The 25,788-nt window shown below is 49.0% G+C and overlaps 2 protein-coding genes across 4 annotated transcripts in view; both read right to left on the reverse strand.

Annotated features, from left to right (window-relative positions):
- LOC123645092 (sodium/nucleoside cotransporter 1-like) overlaps positions 1 to 17,091 on the reverse strand; it is an 84,770-nt gene extending 67,679 nt beyond the window's left edge. The window contains exon 1 of the mRNA XM_045561628.1: positions 17,013 to 17,091. The gene's annotated coding sequence lies outside the window, so the exon portion shown is untranslated. The remainder of the gene's footprint in view (positions 1 to 17,012) is intronic.
- Positions 17,092 to 24,038: 6,947 nt separating this feature from the next.
- LOC123645091 (sodium/nucleoside cotransporter 1-like) overlaps positions 24,039 to 25,788 on the reverse strand; it is a 52,158-nt gene continuing 50,408 nt past the window's right edge. For all 3 annotated transcript variants that reach the window (XM_045561625.1, XM_045561624.1, XM_045561626.1), the window contains 2 exons: positions 25,676 to 25,787; positions 24,039 to 25,394 (listed from right to left, as the gene is read on the reverse strand). In XM_045561625.1, the coding sequence (XP_045417581.1) occupies positions 25,322 to 25,394; positions 25,676 to 25,787 (185 nt within the window). In that variant the 3' untranslated portion in view covers positions 24,039 to 25,321. The remainder of the gene's footprint in view (positions 25,395 to 25,675; position 25,788) is intronic.

The raw sequence follows: 25,788 nt of genomic DNA on the forward strand, positions 1-25,788 counted from the left end.
TGCAAAGTACACAGTGGTAGATGCAGGATACGGAAAATCTCTGTTCTTTCCACCACATCTCAAACCCCTTCTAACCTTGTAATTTCTCCATCAAGCCCTTCAGGCCCAAAGACGCTGAGGTCGAAATCTGTAAATTGTGCATGGAAATACCATTTCATCCCTTGCAAAACCTCTCCCTGCTCTCCCTTTTCTCATCAACAAATGAAGGGTCATTTTGTATAGCCCTTAATTCTAAGCAAGCTGAAGCTATTGAAGGAAAAAAGAAAACAAGAGCTAAAAGCTCCACATAACATCCCCAGATTTCTGAGCAGCTCTGGGAGGGACTGTTCTTCAGGAAATGGTTCATAGAGTTAACAGCGGATCAGGCTCTCCAAAATTCTCTCTCCCCCCACTCTTTGGTTTCCAAAGTAAAAGGGGAGGAGGGGTGCAGAATTATGCAAACCTATATGGTGATATTGTATTTTCTTCTTTGTTCCCAAAGGTAAATTGTGTAATTAGGTGTTATATAACCATTTCTAAGTTCCCCAAATTAATTTCCAAATATTTTCTGAAAAGGAAAGCCCTAATCTACTTTTTAGAGTCTAACATAGTATGTATTAAAACCACGCTTTTTCTTTTTTTTTTTTTTTTGAGACAGAGTCTCACTTTGTTGCCCGGGCTAGAGTGAGTGCCGTGGCGTCAGCCTAGCTCACAGCAACCTCAAACTCCTGGGCTTAAGCGATCCTCCTGCCTCAGTCTCCCGAGTAGCTGGGACTACAGGCACGTGCCACCATGCCCGGCCAATTTTTTCTATACATATTTTTAGTTGTCCAGATAATTTATTTCTATTTTTAGTAGAGACGGGGTCTCGCTCAGGCTGGTCTCGAACTCCTGACCTCGAGCGATCCACCCGCCTCAGCCTCCCAGAGGGCTAGGATTACAGGCGTGAGCCACTGCGCCCGGCCAAAACCACGCTTTTTCTAACAAGAAAGTTGAACTTCCATTTTAGGCAAATGCTATTTATTATTTATAATTTCTTAGGCATTGAGCAGACTCAACATTACAGACTGTTTTACACTGAAAAGTTAATTAAGTCTTCACAGCTAACCCCACTTTTCAAATAAGAAAAAGCTGGGCGCAGAGAGGTTATGTGAGTTGCCAAACAGCAAAAAGCAGGGAGTGGTAGGGCTGAGATTTGGACCCGTACCGTCTGGCTCCAAACCTGTCTCCTAACCACATTGCACGAGAAGGGGAAAAACCTGTAAAACTCATCCAACACATAAGTCTCAAGGTAAATGTCTTATCTTAAATGCTCCTACTCAGTCAATCTGAGCATTGCTTTTGGCATAATTCTGTCAGGTTAGAATAGTAAACGAGAACGTGCCCTTTCCCCACATCCAGTTGAAAAAGAACAAGTGAAGTTCAGAGAAAATCAACATAGAGGATATTTATGATCCTTGCAAAGTTGCTTCTAAGAAGAGTTTGGGAGGAAGGAATGGAGAGGATAGCCAAGATTTTAATACTAACGAAAGAAAAAGGAAATAGAGATTCTGGAACTAACTTCCAGGACACATTTCTCATGATTAAAATACACTTGACCTTAGGATTGTCATGAGAAAAGCCAAAACAAATGAAGTCATCATATATAAACTGTTCATTCTCAGGAGCACAATGAGTGGCCACAGAAAACAGAACTAGGTTAAGGGACACTGAGTAGCCAACACTGCTTCCCTCTTTCAGCTGAGTTTTCCTACAGGTCACACTGTAAGGCTACTAAAGCCACTATAATCTCAAAAGTATTCCGGGCAACCTCATAGGGGCTTCAACTTCATGGCTCCTCCAAACTCCCACTTCCCCTAACTAAACTTCAGTCGAAATGCATGAATCAAAAAGGGTTGCTCCCTTTCAAGTCAGTCCCATTCAGTCCCTTCATTGGACAGTTACCGGATCAGCGCAGGCACCGTGCCAGTCCCTGGACCACAACAATGGCATGAACAGGCCCAGCCTCCGCTCTCCTGAAGCTTGCAGATCAAGGGAAGAGGCAATCAGACACCCACCACAGACCAGTGAAATCACAGGGACACAACCCAGGGTGTGGGGAAGGGAGGGAAACAGCTTGCCAGGGAAGATTTCCCAAAAGATGAGCAGGAATTGGGTGCAAAGGAAGTAGGACTGTTGGAGACTGAGGCAAAAGTACATGCCAAGTCCCTAACGCCAGAAGGGTCATATACATATGAAAACTCTAGCTCAAGTGTAACACATACTGCAAGTTTTTTTAACTAAAAATATATTTGTATTGAAGGTTAACACTGGAAAAGAATATAAATCATAGGTATGTAGCTTGGTGAATTATCACAAAGTGAACTCATCCATGTAACTACCGCCCAGGTCAAGAAATAGAACATTACCAGCACCCAGAAGCCCTCACACCTTCCCCAGATGACTATCCTCCCTCTTCTTCCCCAAAGCGCAGCGCCATCCTGATTCCCAGCACCACAGCTCTTCCTGAGTTTGAACTCTGCATAAACCAAATCATGCATGTTATCTTTTTTTGTCTGGCTTCTTTCACTCAACACCACGCTTATGAGATTCATCCATGCTGTGACATGCAGCAATGACACTTTCATTCTCATTGTTATCAAGAATTTCACTGAACACTTATACCATGATTTATTCTGTTTTTGATGGACTGTGGAGTTATTTCTAGTTTTTAACTAGTATCAATAATACTGCAACGAACATTCTAGCATGTGACTTTTGGTGAACATATGCACACATTTCTGGTGGCTATAGACCTAGAAGTAGAAATGGTGGGTGAGAGAACGCACATATTTACAACGTCAGTAAGTGTTGCCAACAGTTTTCCAAAGTAATCTTACTAATTTACATTCCTACTAACAGCATATGACATTTGTGTTTTGTTTGGTTGGTTTTTGTCATAACAGAAAAGAGAACCTACCACAGTCTGGAGAAAATCGAAACTTTTGATGGAAACTGCCCAGGAAAAGACTACAGCCAATGGTCCCTCCCCAGCCTGAAATCCTGTGTGTACTCTTTCACATAAAGTTTATTATTTACCACCCAAAATTCCTAACTTGTGCAATGGGTGTGCCCTTAGGACAACAAATTCTATTACAAAGAGTGATCTGCACCATTCTTATTTCTAGGTCATAGGAAACAATGTGTAGGAATAATATTTTTTTGGTCTGATTATAAAACATTCTGTATCAACTACAGCCCCAAAGCATTTTCTAACACTTTCAAAAGAAAGAGGCCTAGTTTTCACATCACTTGTATTATAATGTATTAATAGGTAGAAGAGAACTAGAATGGTCTCTACAGGTTTGCTTTTTAGAATCACTTTGCCTAGTCACAAAATATAAATCACTTTTCAACTCTTCTGCCCTTTTCCACTTTAAATATCCTCAGCCTCTAAGCAAGAGAACATCACACACACACACGCAAATTTAACACACCAGGAAGAATGAGGAAAAAGGCAGAAGTTGTGTGGAGGACACTTCCTTCCTTTTTCTTTTCACAGGACTCAAAACCTGTCCCTCCCAAGTGCTCACTGTCAGAACAGGCACCCTGAGACAAAGGACTGGGAAGAGGTGCCAGAAGAGTCTCCCAGGCTCACCAAGGGGCAGCAGGTGCCTGACTCCTGGGACACAGGGAGAGGAAGCCCCTTTGTATACCCTGGAGACAATGCTGGCAGACAGTGCCTTAGGGACATTCAGCAAGAGGCAGATGGCTCTGCAGGCAGGGCCAGATGGGTAACATGAAGGTGGCAGCAAAGAATTCAGGCAGAGCAGCAGACGGGGAAATCCATGCCCAGGGACAGGCTCTCATCCTTGGGGCCTGAGGTCAGAAGGGGCTTTGGCTGAATGCAAAAGAAAAAACAAAAAGACCCCATTTGTGGGGAAAGTGGAGCACGGGTAGGTAGCCAGGATGGGGGACTAGAGCAAGACCATACTTACAGCTATGCAGGAGCACAGAGCAGTGGAGTTTTAGATGGGACTGTGTCCACAGCTACAAGGCCCAGTGAGTACAAGTGGGACTGAGGCCCACAGTGTGCAACTAGAATGACTCTAACTTTGTCCAACTAAACTGGGGGCGAGGAGAGATTTGCACAGTATGGAGGAAGGGTCTGGTGGTGTGAAATAAATGTAGCCAAAGCTAAGGAGAAAGCCAGTAATGGGGAGCCAGGCAGATATTAGCAGACTAAGAATGGAATTTTGAAAATACACTGAAGCAGATGGAATTACCTCATATTTCACTGTCCCAACATAGCAAAGTCCCCTGGCTTCTGACACCTCCCTGGGCCACTACCTGTACATGCACAGAGACTCCTGAGAAAGAACAATATATAATATAAATACACAACATCTCACTGCAGCTGGGCACCAAGCGCTGCCTGGGATGCCTTCCCCACGTGCCCAGCCACTGCTCTCCTCCTCCTAGGGTGACCCCACACATCCCCTCTTCCCAAGCCAACTGCCCTAACCCCATCCTCCCACTCTCAATAGTAGCCTGTCTCCCTCCTATTTCAGTGAGCAATCCCAAAAACTTTTACCAGGAGCAAACTAGAAAAAAAAGTTATTCACCATACGTGACAAAAAGACTAACATTCTCTTAAAAAAAAAAAAAAAAAAACACCCAAGTTAAAAAGAAAAACTCCAATTCTCCAAAAGGAAAATAGCCAAAGTAGCAAACAGACAATACACAAAAGAGAAATTACAGATGGCTGATAAAACACTTGGCCAAAGACTAACCTCTCCCATCAAATTCAATAAAATTGGCCAAGATTAAAAATCGGTAATACCACACTCTTCCAGAAGACCAAATTTTAATTCCTGAATCAAACTAGCTGAACGGCTGCACCCGCTGACTTTGGCCCCACCTGGAATCTGTGCAGGGCGCCATGCCCTCAGCTTGCACTGAGGGACACTCACCACCACGTACGTCTATTATGGGAACACTGTTGAGAGCCTGGTCCCTCAAAGAGGGCCCAGGACAGTAATTTCTTTAGGCTTCAGCTCAGAAAATGTACTTCTCCTGAGTCACTTGCTAGTTTTAAGTCTCCAGAATTCTCGAACTGTTTTCCTATTTCGTCAGGCTGTGGGAGCTCAGAGCCAAATGTGTGACTCAGCCCCCTGGCAGCCAGGCATGTCCCTGTGGCTCACATTTCCAACGCTGACCTGACTCCTGACTTAACTCCTTAGTCCACCCCGTGTTCCCTTGGCCCTGACTCACTTTCCTGTTTGTTTTTTAACTTACCATGAGTTACCACAACTCCTTTTTGAAACAAAGCAAGGTAAGGCAGCTCTAATGCTCAGGGTGTCACCCTCCGCTGTCCTCCATGTGCTGAGAAAAATGCGTCAGGCTGGACTTCCATGATTTTCTTTCCTCTCGCTGTGTTGCCCAGGCTGCTCTCAAATGATCCCCCCGCATCAGCCTCCTGAGTAGCTGGGATTACAGGCACGCACCACTGCACCCAGCCATGGTTTTCACTTGTCACCACAGGTGCATGAGGTGGCTGTGTGCTGACCTAATGATTTCTGGTGGTGCAAATTAGCTTCCTGAGCAAGTCACTAAATATTAATACTTTCCAGGTTATTTCTAACTGCCTTACTGAATACCACATAATTCTCTCAAAATGTTCTTTCAGAACAGCGTATGGCATTTGTTTCAAGATGGAGGTAGTATAAAATCAATAAACTTGACAAACTATTCAAATTCCAAAAGGGTTTAGAACATTTGACTCAAAATCTAAATAATTCCTACACTAATACAGAGAGAATACCCAGGTATAAATGAAATGCATTCTTCAAAGTATACGATAAATTTAGTCAAAGTATATGATACTTTCCTGATAAAAAGACAAACTTCAGAGAAGTCACTAAAACACAGGAAATCATTTGAACTATGTTCTGTTCATTTAGACCATGAATGTCAATTTAATCTTCAAAGGAACTGTGTACCTACATCATTCAATCCAGAGAGAAATCATTGTCTAAAGGGAGAAAAAAGAACAGTAAAGAATATAATTATTCCCACTGTAATTCCAGGGAATGGGGAAGTCAGACTAGGATAACACCAACTCAGACCCTGCTTGGCTGTGTTCAAGCAGTCAAAGAAACATCACAGAAATATGCAATGAAAGGAAGCAGAACTTAGAGATGCAGACTCTACCCTTTCTCCCAGTTCCCCTTCCATTTTATACTGTGTATCAGTCAGGATGTTTGTGGTTGTAAGAAAATTAACCTCAAATTCCTATGCAATAAAGTGGATTTACAGGCTCCTGCTAATACAAAGTCCAGAGTCACATCTTGCGAGCGTCAGGAAAGCTTCCGTAGGACTCTAACTCTACGACTCTGCAATTCTCTTAGCTTCTTCTCACCCATGAGTTGGCTTTGTCCTCACTGTAGAGGGCTGGGTGAGGGTGGCCTCTCCCCCAACCAGTGCACAGTCTCACTGGGACAGTTTATATCACACACCTGCCCCTGAACTAATAACTAGGACCATAGGAATTCCATGTCCAGCCTGGCATAGGCCTGGGTTGCCTATCGATTACTGAACCAGGAATGGGGCAGGAAGGATTCAGGGGCCCATCCTGGAGCTGGCAGTGGGCTCAATTCCACCCAAACTATACCAGTGCTTTGCACGGGAAAGGGGAAAAGGGGAAGAATGACACATGTCACCAAGGAAGTGTGGCAGAGACTGTTCAAATCCAGTTCCTCTTCCTCCTGGGCACACAGCTAGATCACATTTCCCAGCCTTCAGTGAAATTAGCTGTGGCCATGTGGCCAATGGAATGTGAAGAAACTGATGTGGACCACTTCCAGATTCGACCCTTAAAAACCTCTCACACATGACCCTCCACGTTCTGTCCCCTTCTGTGAGCTTGTCCATGCAGACAGCATGGTGATCTTGGCAACCAGGTGTTGAAGATGGCACAGATACAGGTGGAAGGCGCCTTGCCTTGGTCTCTGAATCACCACTTAGAGGACAGTCCCCCACTGATCGAGAACACCTGTGTTAAATTTTATGTGACTGAGAAACTTCTGTCAAGGTTGAGCCTTTCCTGTATTTTTCAGTTTGTTACAACAGTCAGCAGACCCTAAGGTGAAAAACGTAAGACCTGCGGGGTGGGCGCCTTGCCCTAGATACTGGCTTAGCTGATGAAACAGAAACCTAAGAACACAGGACGCAATGATCGCACCACTGGAATGCAAACACAGAACAAGTGATAACCATGACAGTACTGGGGAAAACGAGAAGTGATGAGCAACACAGAGTAATTCCTATAAATATCTTTTAGGCAGGCGACACAAAGTAAGGGTCACCTGGGAAGCCCTTTCTACATCAAATCTTGTTGAAACTTTCCCACAAGTTATCTATTCTCTCAGCAGAGCAAATGGAAAGTTTCTCTGGTAACTCAGAATATGAACTGCCTCGTAGTGAAATTAGGCACAGTAGCTGCCATTACACACACAGTGGTATTCGTCCTTCGGCCAAAAAGCATTTGGAACCCCAGTGCAGGGGCCGCTCTTCCTCCATCTAGCCGGCACCTCCCTTCCTCTGAGGCTGCTCCCCCTCTTCCAACCACCCTGTTCTGTGAAAGTTGCTGCCCGTCACAGAGGCCACGCGCTGGCCACCGGGCCGAGCAAGTGTTCCACGCCAGGCCCATCGTGGTTCTTCCCTGGGACTTTCCAAATTGGAATTAAGAGAAGAGGCTCCCCATTGATGATGCTATGAAAAGGGAGGCCAGGAGCTATTGGAGGACACTGTTTCCTACTGAGCAGTGCAAAGCAAACCAAGAGAACTAAAGATGGAACCACGGAGAAGGAAAGATGGAGGAAGAGTCCTGGATTCACTTGTACCAGAAGCCAATGTACCCATGTCCTTCCTTGAGTTTGGTTATGTCAGCCAGGCTATGCTGGGCCACAAATCCAAGCTAGTTTAGTTGATGTCACTTGCAGTACAAAGAATCCTGACCTATACAATCAGGAAAATTATCTGAAAAAACACACAAAAATTTGTGACATCTCACTAAACTCAAAAAAACTGAAATGAGGCTGGCCTGGTGGCTCATGCCAGTAATCCCAGCACTCTGGGAACCAGAGGCAGGAGGATCCTTTGAGCTCAGGAGTTTGAGACCAGCCTGAACAAGAGAGAGACCCCATCTCTACCAAAAATAGGAAACTCAGCCAGGTGTCTCTCCTCCTGCCCCCATGCACGTGTAGTCCTAGCTACCTGGGAGGCTGAGGCCGGAGATTGCTTGTGCCCAGGAGTTTGAGGTTGCTCTGAGCTATGACAACACAATTGTACTCTACCTCGGCAATAGAGCAAGACTCTGTCTCAAAAAACAAACAAACAAAAAAAAAAGTAAAAAGAAAAACACAGAAATACCTAAGTACAGTTTTGATATAATAAGAAATACGTATTTTGGTCTTATTGCACAGTTTCTGGCTCACAGCTTATCTTTTGTTATAATATTTGGTCTTTTGTCCTAAAACAGCTCTGCAGCAGCTCCAGGCCAATCAAGGTGAGAGAAGTGTCTTATTATTCTTAACAAGCCCCTTTCAACCACACCTGAGTTTATGTTAATGAGGTAATTTAGGGAAAGCCCCCTAGACAACCACAGGATGAGGGGACTGGTTGCCAAGGGAACCAACCATGTGATTAAAGGGTTGGAATTTTGAACACCCTCCCCCCAGAGGAGAGGAGAGGGGTTGCAAGTTGAGCTGGTCACCAGTGGCCACTGATTTAATCAATCCTGCCTATGTAATGAGTCCTCGAAGGAAAATACAAAAGGAGGGGTTCAGGGAGCCTCCAGGTTTGTGAACAAGAACACATTCATGAGACAGAGGATACTGCACCCAACTCTATGGGGACAGAAGCTCCTGTGCTTGGGACCCTTCCAGACCTAGCCGTATGTATGTCCTTCATTTGGCCGTTCATTTGTATCCTTAATATATACTTTGAAATAAACTGGTAATTTAGGAAGTAAACTGTTTTCCTAGGTTCCATAAGCCACTCTAACAAATTATAAAACTCAAGAAGGGGATCACAAAAACCTCCAGTGTGTAGCCAAGTCAGACAGAAATCGTGGGTAACCTGGGGACTTACTACTTGTGACAGGCATCTCAAGTGGGGGGCAGTTTTGTGGGACTAAACCCTTAACCTGTGCCATCTGCACTAATTACAATGTCAGAATTGAATTGATTGCTAGGACACCCAGTTGCTGTCTGCAGAAAACTGCAGAATTGCTTTGTGTGGGGAAAACTCCCACATATCCGGCAGCAGAAGTGAACCATTGAGAATGGTTTGAGTACAGAAGGAAAAAGTTAGTTTTTCCTATACAATCGTCATTAAGAACATGGACTCAGGAAACAGGCTACCTGGGTTTTGAATCCAAGTGCTGCCACTTTAGACCCGCCTACTTTTCTCAGTTTTGTTGTCCTTAATATGTGAACTTTAAAGGCAACACCAAGCTCTCTGGTTGTCCTAAGGATTAAATTAGTTAATACACACAAAGTAGTTAGAACAGTACCTGGTTTTAGTTAATAATGAACAGCCAACATATGATAGCTTAAGTGTTATATCTATCTTAGTTGATGTTTTAATAAGATGTCAATAAGAGAGATGACAACAGGTGTCAAGCTGAGCATAGAATAGGGTGTTTGTCCCACACAATCATGACTGATCTCGACACTCAGCAGTGCACCATCAAATCCAGAAGACCTTTGATTTGTAATGGCAGGATAACTTCTTCAGGTGTTATCTGAAGAACAAGGGGAAGCCACTTCACTTCGGCAGCCTCAGACCGCATCCAGGAATTCACCAAGGCTAGGCAGTGTCAGCCACCAGCACACTTTTCCAGCCCCAGATGCTCATCCTTTCTCTGCTGACCTCCTTCAACTCTCTGGGTTCTCGGGGCCACAGTGAAACAGCCAGGAGGGCAAAAGCCTCCCCGGAGCAGACCACAGGGCACTCTCCAGCCTCTGAGCATGCATGGCCTTAACAGTTGCACCCTGCACCTCATCTCCATCCTGGCTTTTTGTTTTTGTTTTTGGAATGGAATGCCACAAACACAAAAATCTGAGGGCATTTGGTCCAGACATAAAATACCTCCTCTAACAGTTACCTACTTCGTTCTTAGAGCTCTACCTTCATCAAGGGTCTTGGTTAATTCAGCTCTCAGCAGAGCTTTGGCAAGGAAACCACACAAAGTCCAGAGGTTACTGAGTCCCTGGCATATGAGTGCTTGAGGCATCCAGTTTGTGAGGCACAGGATGAAGCTAGAGAGGGCCTGGGAGCCCACCAGCCAGGCTTTGTAGGCCAAAAAAAGGAGTCCAAATTTGGCAGTGGGGAGTCACAGGAGGTTCTGGACACGAGAATGGCACAGTCATGGTTGCATGTGCTCCCCCTGCTCCTCCTCTGAACCTCTGGGTGAAGGGTAGGGATCTCTTGGACCTCTCTGCATGTGGGGTTTGGTTATCTGGGAGCTAGAGAAATGAGGTCTGAAGACATGTTTTTCAGAAGAACAGATAAGGTGAGATAAAAATTCCAGAAAATGTCCTCATGAGGGAGAAAAACAAGGCACATTATTGGATCAACCTGGCTCTACAGCAGTTGAAAATGTAAGAACAGGAAGGCCTGGAGCAAAGCCCTCATTGCCACCATGTGGAAACCACTGACCCCAAGTCAACCAGGTGAGGAGCCAGGGCCCAGTTTAAGGGCCATGCTCGGAGGTCCTTCCAGGGCCTGGCTATGGGACAGGCATGCTGCTCCGATGAGCCAGTGCCTGCACAGTGGGAGAACAAGTTCAATTCATGGCAGCCTTGACCAGAGACCACCTCCGGCCAGTCTACATTATTTTACTCCAGCAGGAACTGAGCACAGCTAGAAAAGCTTGCCCTATGAACAACTGAAGCTAAACCAAAACCGTGTGATTACCCGAGAGCTTCACCGTGGGATCTGAAGCTGTCCTGCGTTGTAGACACATTCTTGGCCTCTCAAGGCAAACACAGCTTTGGGCACTGAAAACAGGTTTTTTGGCTTACAACCAGAAAACCAGGGCAGTGCTGTTTATTTCTCCATTATCGGTACATTCAGCAGCACTGAAAGGATGATAACACAGCTTCTTCGCTGACACAATGGTCAGAAAACACCATTCTGTTTAATAAGCAAAGAGAAACAAGAAAAGTCTGTCACTTTTATGGTACGTCACAGATTAGAAGGATCTTCCCACACCTTCTCTCACATCCACATTTCACACGAGGAACTGTGGCTCACAGACAAGTTACATGGTTTGCCCCAGCTCACATAGCTAAGCAAGTACCAAAGCCAAAGCCACACTTTGAACCCAAGTTTTCTGCTTCCGATTCCCCTGGCCTCTTTGACTATAGCACAGCAATGGTGTGTTCAGATTGCTGAACAGGTATTATAGAATCAAGGCACAAGGGAGACACATACGATTATTAGAGGCAAGCCTGTCCTCTAGTGAGTTTATCATCTAAAAAGGGAGCCCACATCTTACTCATCTTCACATTACCAGCAAATGTCCAGTGCAGTTCCTCGCCCACAGTAAGCACTAAATGTGTGGTGAATAAATAAGGCAACATTTTATTGCTCAGTAAAGAATGAGAGACATCCCTATCATGAAAATGTACCAAACTACAATTCTCTGTGTAGATGGATAACTGACAAGAGAATGCCTGTAATGGAGTTTAAGTGAGACAAAGACCACTAAAACACTTCCGAACTCACAGTCTACGAAACTAATCTCACTAAAGATTAATGTCTAATGGAAGCACTGATTTTTGTCACTATTGAAATGAGCATAGGTTTGCTCATAAAGTCAACTATCACTTACCACCACAGAGGCATGCTGAGCCTTTTTTTTTTTTTTAAGACAATGTCTCCCTCTGTCACCTGGGCTAGAGAACAGTGGCGTCATCATAGCTCACAGCAACCTCAAAATCCTGGGCTTGAGCACTCCTCCTGCCTCAGCCTCCCAAAGAGCTGGGACAATAGGCGTGCATCACCATGCCTGGCTAATTTTCTCTATTTTTTCTCTTTTGTAAAGATAGGGTCTCACTCTTGCTCAGGGTGCTATAGAACTGGCCCCAAGCAATCCTCCCACCTTGGCCTCCCAAAGTGCTAGGATTACAGGTGTGATACTGTGCACACCCATTTTGTGCCTCTTGATAACACTGTTGGCCTGCAGGGCCAGGCTGATGCCAGGCCTGCCCTCTTCATCCCAAGGTAAGGCTTTACTATCGTTCACTCCACATACAAGTTTTGGCTTTTCAAGACCATGTTTCTTAACTCTAGAATAACAAAAACCCATGGCATAGCGACTTGCGGAGAAAAAAAGGAACATTCCCTGCTTTTATCTAAAAATGTTAGGACAGTAAAGGAAGCTGATCAAATATGCCATGAATGACTAAGTAAATACTTTAGGTTTCACTGCATGTCAACTCCAACTCCAAATGTACACTTATAAACTAAGAAGAGAAAACAGGTATCTGTACCTATCTTTAAAATGAAAACAGAGCCACTTAGTAATCATCAAGCAACTTCCCTAATGACATCCAAGCCTAGAAATTCCAGGTATTGAATTTCTTTACTGCTTATGATATAGTAAAACTGCTTGATGAGAGTGCATTTGGTAGTGGATTATCAGAACTTATTAACATTCGTGTCACTAAAGTTGCTATACCACCCCCCATTGCTAAATTTGACTGGATTAAAAAAATGAAAGAATATACAGTTATGTGCTGCATGACGACATTTGGGTTAACAAAGGTCAATATATATGACGGTGGTGCTTAAGATTATAATGGAGCTGAAAAATTCCTGTCACCTAGTGACATCGTAGCCATCATAACATCCTAGGGCAAGACATTACTCACGTGTTTGTGGTGATGCTGGTGTAAACAAACCTACTGTGCTGCTGGTCGTATAAAAGCATAGCACATACAATTATGTTTCACATATAATACGTGAGAATGACAGTAAATGACTATGTTACTGGTTTATAAATTTACTATACTTTTTATCACTACAGTGTACTCCACTTATTAAAAAGTTCACTGTAAAACAGGCTCAGGCAGGTCCTTCAGGAACTATTCCAGAAGAAGGCATTGTTATCATAGGAGTTGTGTTTTAAGCTAAGTGCTATTACAAAAGAGTCAAAAGTTAAAAAAACTTAAAAGTTCATAAAGTAAAAAGTTACAGTAGGCTCAGGTTAATTTATCATTGAAGAAAAAAAACTTTCTATAAATTTAATATAGCCTAAGTGTCCAGTGTTTATAAAGTCGACAGTAGCGTACAGTAATGTCCTAGACCTTCACATTCACTCACTGACTCACCCAAAGCAACTTCCAGTTTTGCAAGCTCCATTCATGGTAAGTGCCCAACACAGGTGTGCCATCTTTTATCTTTTATGGTGCATTTTTCCTGTACCGTTTCTATGTTTAGATACACAAATACTTATTTTCTGTTCCAACTGCATACAGTATTCAGTACAGTAACATGCTGTACAGGTTTGCACCCAGGAGTAACAGGGCACACCATACAGCCTCCGCGTGCAGTAGGCTATGAAATCTGGGTTTGTGTAAGTACACGATGATGTTGGCACAATGATACAATTGCCTAACAATGCATTTCTCAGAATGTATCCCTGTCACTAAGCAACCCGTTACTATAAAGAATATAAAATTAACATGTATGAATGAATACTTAACTATTATATATCTGGATGGATACGCCCTGGAGCTTAAAAGCAAACCAAAGTTGTCAATGTAAGAGAAAAGGGATACAATTATAAAATCAAACATACTGAAATAAGACACTGAATTATTAAATCTAAATTGAAAAGAAATATCAATACATAGTTCTGGAGGTTTTTGATGTATATATTTTCCAGATTTATCCACTAAAATGACCCAAAAACAATGTCAATCCTCAACTAATGAGTACCCCTCATACCCAAAATATAGTTTCCAACACCATTTCCCCCTAAGAGGAATCAGGGCACCTTGGAGAAAAGGCCCATTCCTGAGACTGAGACAACTAGTTGTGCTTTCAAAGATTAACAGGATCATGTTGAAAGCACATAAGAGTCAATATGAAGGAGCCCAACTAGCCAAAGTTGCCTTATAAAAAAAAACACTAATAGATCCATCCAAACACCCAATGAAAATCCCTATGTCCATAACTAAATTGAACAAAAGTGAAATCTAGAAAAGAAATCCATCACATTCTTTACCATTGGAGGCAGCAAACTCCTTACCTTTAAAATTGTTAAGGAAAAAATGTATTATTTATCCTGACTTTCCAGTAAGGACTATATTTAATAGTAACCAATAACCCCGACTGATGAGGGAAACTTCTACTTTATAGAACACCAAGTACTGCATGTAGAAATGTAACTGAATTAGGAAACATCCTTCATTAACTCTAATCAGAACTATTATTTTAGATAAGAATTATCAATTAATACTAAGAGAGTAAAAAGAAAAGATAAGCCTCATGTGAGTAGCCTACGGTGATGTGACCATTTGTATAGTGCCAAATGCCACACAGATCCCTTTCTGGTCATATGAGGGGGACCTAATCATCCAGCAGTGGAAGGATCAGACTGTCATCATCCTAACTCAACGGCCAATCTGAGCGTCTGTAATGGCCAATCAGATACTGCATGTCTTCTCAGGTGATTCTTGAATCACCAACGATGTATTCTAGCCAAACTCCTGAAGTTGAATCCACGGTAGACACAACTTCCAGTTATGGGAAATATGGCAGAAAGAGGGAATGCCAAATGACACAACAATCCACCCGCCTCGGCCTCCCAGAGTGCTAGGATTACAGGCATGAGCCAATGTGCCCGGCCCTAAGAGCTTTTTTAATGAACTAAAATTGGATCTTGAAAGATTCATATAAAGAACCTAAAATTAATTTTATAATAACTTGCTTTTGCTAAATTGCTGGAAGTTTATCTTCTCTAAACACGAATTTCTAGAGTACATTTAATATCTTATAAGATTCATTCTTTTAAACAAAAAATAATGAACTAAAAAAATGCTAATATTTACCTCTGCTCTATTCTCTGCTACACCTAAATACAAATATCTGTAGCTGAGATGTGGAATCAATACGTACAGTTCATGAATAACAAGTATTATTTCTGTTGCTATAATTTATAATTTGACTCCTGCTCTGAAAATACTAATATTATCTTAAAGCTTCTATTGGAGGCTTTATGACATCCAATTACAATGACTGAAAATGTCTCAGCATTCAGTTCACACAAAAAACGAACATTTAGTTAGCATGCCACTGCACTGGCACTGTAAGTATGAATCTATTTTGGGGGCCCCAACACAAGGCAATGGTCTGCCACTGTGGCAGAATACCTGACGTAGGGACTCTTAGCAGTAGGCACTGTGGGTAGCAGAAGAGCAAGGTGCTGCACTGGGAGGCTCACAAGACACCCAGGTGAACTTCAGGACGCCTAGCCCACTGCAAAAAGGCCTGTAAGACACACACGGGCCTCTTACTAAAAGGGCTACTTTGATAATCTAAAACTATAATACTACTTAATGCAAATAAACCAATGTTAGATTTGAGTCAAACACTTGAAAGCTTGAAAGTTGCCCCATTCAACTTTGCCTACATAATGCTTTTGTTTTTTCCTAAGCTAGGTAGGTAGGCTTAATGCATGAGCTTTACACGGATACTAAGAGCAGCCTGGGTTGAGTCTACACCACCTCTTTCTTCAAAGATTCTATAGGAGACGGAATTCAACTTGTGACAATTAGAACGAAGCTGAGTTTTCACTTAGGGTATGAGAGGAGTGGGGAAATCACTTCAACTCCGTCTTGCCACACTGAAAAAGACTTTTCCCTTGCATGTGGAAAATGTATCATGATGACTGCTAGAACCTTCAAACAGGAAGTAGATCAAGCTATATCCCTCAAACTTCCCAGGTGTAGCAGTCCTTGGAAAGCAAGAAACATCAAGAAAATTTGGCAAATTAAGTCTTTTGAAAATTGATGGTGAGAGGGATGATATTCAACAATCTGCAGCCACGCACACTAGGTGTTTTATTTTTTACCAGTTTAATAAAACATAAACCTACGCATGAGTTCGAGCTTTAAACTTTAAAATCGGAGAACTGGAAAGCTGCTGTGTGCCTTAACAAACCAATTTTGCCTTTTTCGCTTTCTTTTAGAAAACCTTAACAAAGACCGAGCCAGACACTTTGACAAAACATAAGCCAAGGCAATAAGCCCTGGAGAACAAGCGCAATTAAAAAAAGTGACAGTAACAGTTACAAAATGTCCCAGTAAGACTGCTTAATAAAAGGCTTCTTTCTGCTGAACGCTTCAAACATCGCCTTCGGAGACTGTTCTGTAATCACAGCCGCTTTAAATACGGAACGTACGCTAATAACCGTGAACCTCCACTACACCTGCAACACAGCAAAGCTGATGTTCCACATTCCATCTCTACAGCCCCAAAGAACACGGAAAACTGCAACCGTATGTGCAAAGCTGACAGGGCGAACAGTGGCGGGGTGACCCAGGCTCTCGGGGCCAGCTGTCCTTCCCTTTCTCCCAGGGCACCGCAGGAACAAAGTGCACACTGATTTCACATTTCAGCGAGCGCCAGGAGACCCTGGGGGTTCCTCTGCACCGCTGGCTCTTTGACAGGGAACTGACCCAAGGGCCACCTCAGGCTCACAGCAGCCCTGCTGCTTGGGGCGAATCATGTGTCCCAGGAACCGACCCCGGGCTCGGCCACCGTCCTAGCCGCGAGCCTGCCACCCAGCGTCCCCGGGACGGCGTCCTCCTCCTCCGCACGCTGCCCGGCCAGAAGGGCGGCGGGCGTCCGTGGAAGCCACCCAAAGGGGGCGAGAGGGCACCGCGGCCAGGCCGGGAGCCCCGCCTGGCCCCCGCGGGAAAGCTGCCCGCGCTTCGCCGCGGACGAGGGGCCGCAGCCCGCCCGGCGCCCCTTACCTTCTTCCCGCTGCCGTCGCGAGGCTCGGACTCCGCGAGGCTGGCGGCGCCGGCCGGGCGCAGGGCGGTCATCTTCTGGCCCTGTGTGAGGGACGGCCGGCCGGACGACGGCGGCGGCGGCGCCGCGGGCCCCGGGGCGACCGCGGCCTCCTCGCCGCCTTGGTACACCGCCCGGCCCTCGGAAATGTGGGTGCTCGGGGCGCAACCCATGCCGGCGGCGGCGCCGCGGACACGCTGGCGGGCAGCCGCGATCCGGTCAGCAAACGGCCAGCCCGGCGCCTCGGGGCCGCCGCGGGCGCCCTGTCAGCGCCGCCTGGCGGGCGGCGCTGCGAGCCCGGGTCTGGCGTCAGGAGCGCGGCCACTCGGTCACCGCGCTGCGGGCGCGGAGCTGAGGAGGGGGCGCTGGGGCGGGCGGCGCCCCGCGGCCGCCCCTCCAAACGCGCCCTTCCTGAGGAGGGAGCCGCGGACGCCTCCCTCTCTTCGCCGCGCTCGCCGCGGCCGCGCCGCGCTTCCGGGCACCGGCGGGGCCGAGACTTGCGCTCCACTCACCGGAGCCGGGGAGTCCGCGCCGCGCGAGCGACCCCCAGGGGAGGGAGCTCCCGGCCCCGCCCCGCCCCGGTCCCGACTCCACCTCACGGTGGACACCCACGCGGCCCCGCCTACTGGGCCGCCGCCCTCGAGGAAGCGGCCCGGGCAGAGCCCGGTGGGGACGACGCTAGCGTGGACGCTCCCGCCGTCCGGGCCCGGAGGCGCAGGGCACTGAGCAGCCGTGGGGGCGGCCAGGCCGTGTCCGCTGGAGCAGGGAGGGGAGCTCCTGCGCTGCCCTGGCTGGGGCCACACCACTGAGCAGCACGGAAGCGGCTACTGAATACAGCGGGCCGCGGGCGTGCGGCTCCCTCTCAGCGGCAGGGCCCGGGTCCTGCCTGGGACTGGCCGCGCTCAACCCCCCGCGGTGACCTCTGGGGAGCGCAGGCCTCACTGCAAAACAGCTGGCGCCCCCGCGACTGAGCATGCGTGGCCGCCGCCAAGGGCGCTTCGCCAGGTCGCCCAGAGAAGTAAAGGGACTTGCCCAGGGACACACAGCCTCCTCTGGCGCGGGGCCGCCGGACCTCAGGGATTGAACCCAGGCTCTGTAACTTAGCAGCTCCGTGACCTCGCTCTGGTCACTGTGTCTGAGCCTGGGAGCTGTCACCTATACAAGGCGGGTGCAAGGACCGCCCTGCGGGTGTCAGCGAGGGCCGGGTGCTCTGGTCCCGGGCGGGGGTGCGGCGTCTTTGCAACTGGCTACTGTAAAGATCCTGAGGCGTGCCCCGGGCTGGAGTCCCTGCTTAGCGCTGGGACAGGCTCAGGAGCCAGGTCCCCTGTGACAGCCCAGCACCCCTCCCCCGGGGGTGCGCACCCGGAGGTTCCCCAGGGTGGCAGAGCAAAAACCAGGGACCCCAGAGCGGTTCTGAGCGAGTTGCCCGCCTTGCCAGCCAAACTGGCCCAAACCACCGGCACGTGGCTCCAGGATTTAAGCACATTGAGCAATAATAATATTTATGCCTCTGCCTTATACAAGCACCACCTGCTCCATGAAGACGTCTTGGAAAACACAGGAAAGGTGATTAACATCACCCCTTATTCCACCGAAATTACAGGGTCTTACCCACCTTGATCTGCAGTTTTAGGAGGTAATTTTCCATGTAGAATCTGGATCCCCTTGAATAAAGGATACTTCCTGGTGAAAATGCTTTGAAGCACCAGAGTCCAAGGCCGACCAAAGCAGCATCTCCTCCCCGCCCTGGGGAGCAGTGCGGCCTTGAGGACTGGGCGCTGACCTTGCCGCCCCTGGGGCTCTAGCCTGCTCCGGCCCTCTGGGCTGTCCCCTTGCAGGCAGGCCCTCCTCGTCCCACCTCCCCTTGAAAGTCCTTGGCCAGGCACTGATGAGGAGGGTGGGGACTAGGGCTGGCGTGAAAAACCAGCCCGCCCTGCCCCCCATCAGGCTGGTGCCCTTGGGGAAGGCTGGGCCGTCAGGAGCTGGTCCCTTACCCTCTCTGTTCCCAAAAAGCTGTGCTGGTTGATCGCCACCTCTGTAATTTGGGGTCCCTAGACTTACAGAGTAAGTCCTAGGCTAAGGCTAGGAACTGGGCAGGAGGACATAGGAACGGGAGGAGTCACCGGTGTGCTCCCGGGGTCTCAGCCCCCTTTTTCTCACACCCAGAGCTCAGCCTGGGACCCTCCAGGAGGTCACAGTTCATTCTACCCGCCCTCCTTCCCTATGGCCTCCACCTGAGTTCCCTGCGCACTCCTCTGCCCTATGAAACCACAAATTCCCTGGGCCACACTGACAGGGGACATGGAAGGGGTCACACTGACACAACCCAAACCTCACTGGCCTGGGCCACTCACTAACGCATCCACGTGTCCCAGGCCCCTGCAAAGAATCCCACCCCTAGGAGGTGACTCGGGAGCCCATGAACAGTCCCAGGCATTTCGGAAGGTAGGCACAGCCACCACGTCACCCACGCGGGAGCCTCACGGTTCTGTGGCAGGAAGTAGAACACACTCCGTCAGCAGCCCCCGGCCACTGCACCCAGGGGCAGCGCCCCCGGCCAGAGCTGCTTGACCCCCACGGCTGAGATGGCCAGTGGAATGCTTACTCCAGTTCTTACTCCCAGGGGCTGGGAAGGAGGACAACCAAGGGACCTAGGCCCGGCCCCCGTCACCCCCCACCACGTTTTGTGGGTTCAGGTCGGTCCATTCCCAGGAGACGTCTCAGCCCTCATGGGCCCTCACCAGTTCGTCAGAGGCACGAAGACGCTGGTCCCACACAGCTCTGCTCCTCTGAAACCCACACCTGCTCCGTGTCCACAGCTCTTCTGCTAAAGTCCATCCTCTGCACAGCCAGTTCTCCCTCCTGGCTTTGCTTCTCCACCCAGGGGACAGCAATTCCCACACTGCGCGCCTGGCACCGAGTTCTTCACCCCTCCCGCTCTTCCCCCATGGACCTGGGCCCGGGCAGCACAGGCGGGGGACTCTTCTTGATCTGAATCCCAGCCCCACCTTCTCCTAGACCTTGCGCTCCTGAGTGCCTCTCTCACCCCTTTCCTCCCCTGCAAATCTAGGATTCCCATCTACCTCAGGAAGATTAAATGTGCTGACTGACAATGCGGAGGGAACCTGCCGGCTTGGGGTCTCATGTGGCCTTTTCACTGAATGCAAATGTGACAGGATTTGTGCTATCAAGTTTGGGTTTGGTCCAAGGTCTGCAGTTGGATATCCGGAGGGCCCCATGTGGCCTTGAGGCCACGGGTTCCCCACCCTCCACTGCTGAGCCCCCACACCTTAGCTTTCTGCCTTCTCCTGGGTCAACTTAGCAGCCCTTCCTCCGGTCCTGCCCTAGACCGCTAAAAACCGGAGCAGGAAATGAAACTACCACGAGGCTCAACCCCCCCTTCAAATCTGTAACATCCAACTTCATGTTCTTTTCTCTAACTTGCAACCTTTGGAATAATGTCATTTTTTTAATTGTCATTATTTAAAAATTACACATTCTGTAAATTATACCTGAATACATGCTGGAAAAATAATAAATTCAAACTTTGCAGACGTTTAGAAAGTGTAGAGAGAGGCAGAGGAAAGTCTCTTCCTTCCCCACCCCCTTCCTTCCGTAGAGGTAAATGCTGTTAATAGTTAGGACTATGTGCTTCCAGGCATGTTTCTATAACACACAAACATATCTCTCACACACACACACACACACACACACACACACACACACAGAGGCACAGCTATTGCAATATTAGAGACGGGCTGCAGTGAACGTCCATGAGTGTAACGTTTTCTGTAGGATGGACTCCCAGAGGGGGAACTGCGTGACCTGAAGGTATGTACCCCACCTCAGCTCGGGAAGGGAAGAGGGGAAATGAGAGCTCATCTGACTCTGAGAGACTGAAGGGGGAGCTCCCTGGACGCCCTCTCTGCCCCTAGAAAAAGGGGGTGTAGTCAGTCCCAGATGCAAGACCTCTCTTGGTCGGCTCCAGATCCCTCGACCTCCTTGTCTTTATTCCTCTTGACACTCTCCAGCCTTTAGTCAAGTGTTTGTGAATGTTGCAGCCTTTCCCAGATAAGGGAGGGACTGGGTGACCACCCTTGGGCAAAACCTGCAAGGAAGGAGCAGCGCCCCGACACTGGCAGGTAGAGCAGTGAGGCCCCAGGAGGAGCCTGCGCTACCTCCAGAGCTCAGGTGTGCGCCTGCACCTCCTCCTCCCTCGGGCTGCAGCCCCTGGCTCTTGTGCTGCGCCTGGAGCCCTGGGCTAACCACTCAGTGTGGACTCCCTTTCTCCACGGGACTTTTGACTGCCACAGTCTCAGGCTCCTCCACGTCCATCAGAGGGCTCCGTCCACAGGGCCCTCCCCACGTGCCTGGCCTTGGCTCCACCTGCCCTTTCCCACTAGCGAGGGTGGCAGCTCCTCTCCTGCTGCTGGATGAAGTCCAGGATCCTTAGGGCTGCTGGGCTTGGTCGTGAATGTCAGAAACCAGCTCTAGCTTAGCAAAGGTGGGCACTTAGGGGCTTGCACTTAGGGGTTCTCCTATCCCAAATACAAGAGGGACAGTGTGAACTCAGCACCAGGGACCCAGAGGCCACTAGACCTGTCACGGTCCTGACAGCTTGACGCTCCAGGCCAGGTTTTCTGTGAGGGTGGAGCCACGGCCTTCAGGATCTCTGGCCTCCACCCTCACAGCCTGTGACTGCACTGTGGGTTCCCACCACAGCAAGGAGGTCCTTGTCCCAGGTTCTTAATAGGTAGTATTCCAGGGGGTGTCTGTCCCTACTCCCAGGGCTGGCATCATGGGTCTGAGAGCTGTTCAGTAACAGGGCCCCGTGCATAGCAGGGCTCCACTCTGGGTTTAGTCCCTGATGTCATCATCTTGAAATTCTTTTTTTTTTTTTTTTTTTGTTTTGAGACAGAGTCTTGCTCTGTTGCCCGGGCTAGAGTGCCATAGCATCAGCCTACCTCACAGCAACCTCAAACTCCTGGGCTCAAGCGATCCTTCTGCCTCCGACTCCTGAGTCGCTGGGATTACAGGCATGGGCCACCATGCCTGGCTAATATTTCTATATATATATTTTTAGCTGTCCATATAATTTCTTTTCACTTTTAGTAGAGATGGGGTCTCACTCTTGCTCAGGCTGGTCTCAAACTCCTGACCTCAAGCGATCCTCCTGCCTCAGCCTCCCTCAGTGTGCTAGGATTACAGGCGTGAGCTGCCGCGCCCGGCCCATCTTGAAATTCTTAATCTTTATTGAATCAGCGGCCCTGGAACAAAACCCCATCTCTACAAAAAATAGAAGAATTAGCCAGGTATTTGCGTGTAGTCCCAGCTACTCGGGGGGCTGAGGCAGGAGATCACTTGAGCTCAGGAGTTTGAGGTTGCAGTGAGCTACAATGATACCACTGTACACTAGCCCAGGTGACAAAGCAAGACCATGTCTCAAAACAAAAGTAATATAATTTCTGATGGAATCTCACTATGTTGCCCAGGGAGGCCTCATGTAATCCTCCCGTCTCAGCCTCCCAAAGTGCTGGGATGACAGGCTTGAGCCACTGTGCCCAGCCAGGGATTAGTGCCCTCCTGTAGAGGCCTGAGGGAGCCTGCTCACCTCTTCCACCATGTGAGGACACAGCAAGAAGCTGCCATTTGTGAGAAACAGGCTCTGAACAAACCCTGAATCTGTCACTGCCTTGATTTTGGACTTCTTACCGTCCAGGACTGTTTCTGTTGTTTATGAGCTATCCAGTTCATGGTATTCTGCTCTATCAGCCCTAATGGACTCAGACACTGTGGTACATTGGGAGCCCTGTGTTCAGGGGCTCACAGTCTTCGCGGGAACGCCACTGGCCATGTGACGAGTGTGCAGGGCGTCCAGGGAGGGAGGTCGGGGGAGTCCTTGGACTGTTCCACGACCCAGCTGGGGGACCCGAGGCCAGCAGACAGGCCGGGAGGGGCGCACGGCCGACGCTGGCGGGCGGTGGTGCCGTCCACAGCAGCAAGGCCTCCTGCCAGCAGCCCATGGGGAGTGGGAACAGGTGGCAGATGGTGGGGGCGGGGAGGGCTGCTGCAGAGAGAAGGCAAAGGCCTAGCTATGGCTGTAGCAGTCAGGCCCAGCCTTCCCTCTGCGATCTAGAGGCCTGAGGGCAGGGGCTCAGGTCAGCCTGTGAGGGTCACAAGAAGCAAGGCCAGTGCCCACTGGAACCGAAGTCCACGGCAGAGCAGAAGCAGAACCTGGCTCACTGGGGCTCCGCTGGGGGCTGCCGCCCAGAGCTGCACACTCCTCTGCCTCAGGTCATGGCTGTCCACAACTGCAAAGGAAGCTGGACCTGGCAGGTGAGGGTGAGGCTCAGTGGCCACAGGGACAGGGTACATCCCAGCTCACTGCAGCCCCTGAGATCCGAGCAGCATGGACATAAGGGAGACGGGAACTCCAGAAACACAGGCAGGGAGGGGCGTCAGGCCTGACCGACCAGCACAGAGAGCTCGGGGTGGGGGGAAAGGCGGGGAGAGGTGAGGACAAGCCACACAAGGAGTGCCTTGAACCCCAGCAGCCAGCACAGAGGTTGAACACAGCAGCTTATGGAACCATATGCCCTGGGTTCAAATCCTGCCTCTGTGTCTTGCCAGCTGTGTCACCTTAGGCACGTTACTTCACCTGTCTGGGCCTCTGATATCGCTGCACTACGGAGAATAATAGTACCCACCTCATGGGGTTGTTGTAAGGATGGAGTTAAAACACAGAAGGCGCTGAGGACAGTGCCTGCCCACAGTGCCACGTCAATATCTGCTAGTATTACACTTACGTGCAGTGCAGCAGTTTGAACATCAACCAACATTACCAAACTGCATTCCAGGAAACCTTCAACTAAGAGAAACTGCCATCAGAAAAGTTCCTATGGTCGAATAAACTTGGAAAAAGCCTCATATCATATCCACACCAAGCTCTGACAAGCCCACAGTTAAAAGAACAAAAAGGAACTAAAGGCCCAAACAACCCTGTCCAATTTTATTTCACCCAGCATTTTCCAAGCCTGTGCCTCTTGGAACCCTCTGAGCACCTCGTGGGACGGTGCTACACAGCACACCAGTGTGGGAAGTGCTATGGGGGAAGGCAGTGGGACAGGAGTCTCCGGGACACATCATCTGCAGGGAAGCCACAGAGAGACCCTAGTGCCCGGGAAGGGAGGAGGGGAGCAGGCTTCGGTGTGGGGCCCACAGCAGAAGGGCGAGGTGCATGTGAGGGACCCCAAGGAGAGGTGGACGGAGAGGACCAGGCTGCTGTTTGCATGTGGAGGGGAAACACAAGGAGGCACAGGTGAGCCTGAGAACTCACGTTTCGGGGAGGTAGGAAGTGGGGGTGCAGAGAGAGGGGCTGGGCTGGGAGGTGTCCTCACTTTACTGAAGTCCCCGCTGACTCCATCGGCCTGCCCTGTTAGCGTGGAAAGCCTAGTAGGTGCTCACAGTGCGGGTGGAGAAGGATTTCTCACACTGGGGTTAGTATACATAAAGCAAAAAGTTTATCTTCTTGGGGAGAAAGGAGTGAGAGAGAGAGAGAGAGGGAAGGCAGGGAGAACAGGGACAAGGTGTGGCATCCCAAAGAAAGAGAAGGGGTGTCAGCAGGAAGGACAAGTGGCCTGCTGATTTTATGGGGACAAAGAGAAAGAAAAGAATTGGTGACTGCTGTCAGTTAAAGCAGAGGTGGCTGTGGAGTAAGTAGCAGGAGGCTGCAATGTCAGCCGGTCCGTCTTTCCTGCTTTTTCTGCTCCCGGACACGCTGGTATCTCTGAGATGTAGTCAGGCTCATCGCAGGGGATGCGATTTGGCCTCAGATATGGTTTGGGGCAGGAAACTGGGGCCTGCAGCTTGCCCCGCGCTGTCCCTCCAGGGGCTTCCCAGGAACCCCTGGAGGCTGTAACACAAATTCTAAAAGCAGATTCTGCCCATGCAAATAGAAAGCTCTGCAGGCCCTTGTTGTCTGCTGGCTCCTTCCAGGCCTTTGTGAGCACAGGGGTCCCTGCAGGGTGCCTGCCAGCCAGGCAGAGACAGAGCAGGGACACCGCTCATGACTCATCTGCACATGCTGTTAGCAAATTGCGGGATTAGGTATGTTCCTGCCATTTCAGCAAGGTGGCTGCTTTCATTGCCAAGTGTGCGACTGAGGGTCTAAGCCCTGCGGCTTCCCTGAGGAGGGGCCTGGAGAGCGGAAGATGGGGACAGGTGCTTCCTGGGGAAGAACAACCCTCAGAAGGCACAAGGATGTCCGTCCGCGCTACGCACAGATTGGGTGGCTGTAAAACTGACAGCAGGTGTTCAGGGCCACTGGGCCGAACTCCAGGCCGACGCTGAAAGGAAAGCAGAGGTTTCTGTGAGAGCTGCAGGCTGGCTCTGCTGGCCACTACCAGGCCGTGCAGCCCTGGGAAAGTTACTGCACGTCTCTGGTCCACCTTCCTCTTCAAATTTGATCCTCAAGCCTTCACTTCCTCCTCCCCTGGCCACATCAGCCACAGCCATGATATTGCTACCCCTCTCCCTGGTGCCAAAGGCATCCCCAGCCACACGGGCCTTCTGCACGCCATCACTGCTGGTGCCCCCGTGCCCCCACAGCCCCATGGCTGGCCCTCACCTCTGGAAGGCCTGGTGGCAGCACTGGTACACCTCAAAGCTAGTGCTGCTGAGGGTTGTGTTTAGCAGGGACACGCAGTCGACCTCGGCCCCCCTGGGTACGTAGAGGATGCC

The sequence above is a fragment of the Lemur catta genome, chromosome 9, assembly GCF_020740605.2.
Source record: "Lemur catta isolate mLemCat1 chromosome 9, mLemCat1.pri, whole genome shotgun sequence".
NCBI lineage: Eukaryota > Metazoa > Chordata > Mammalia > Primates > Lemuridae > Lemur > Lemur catta.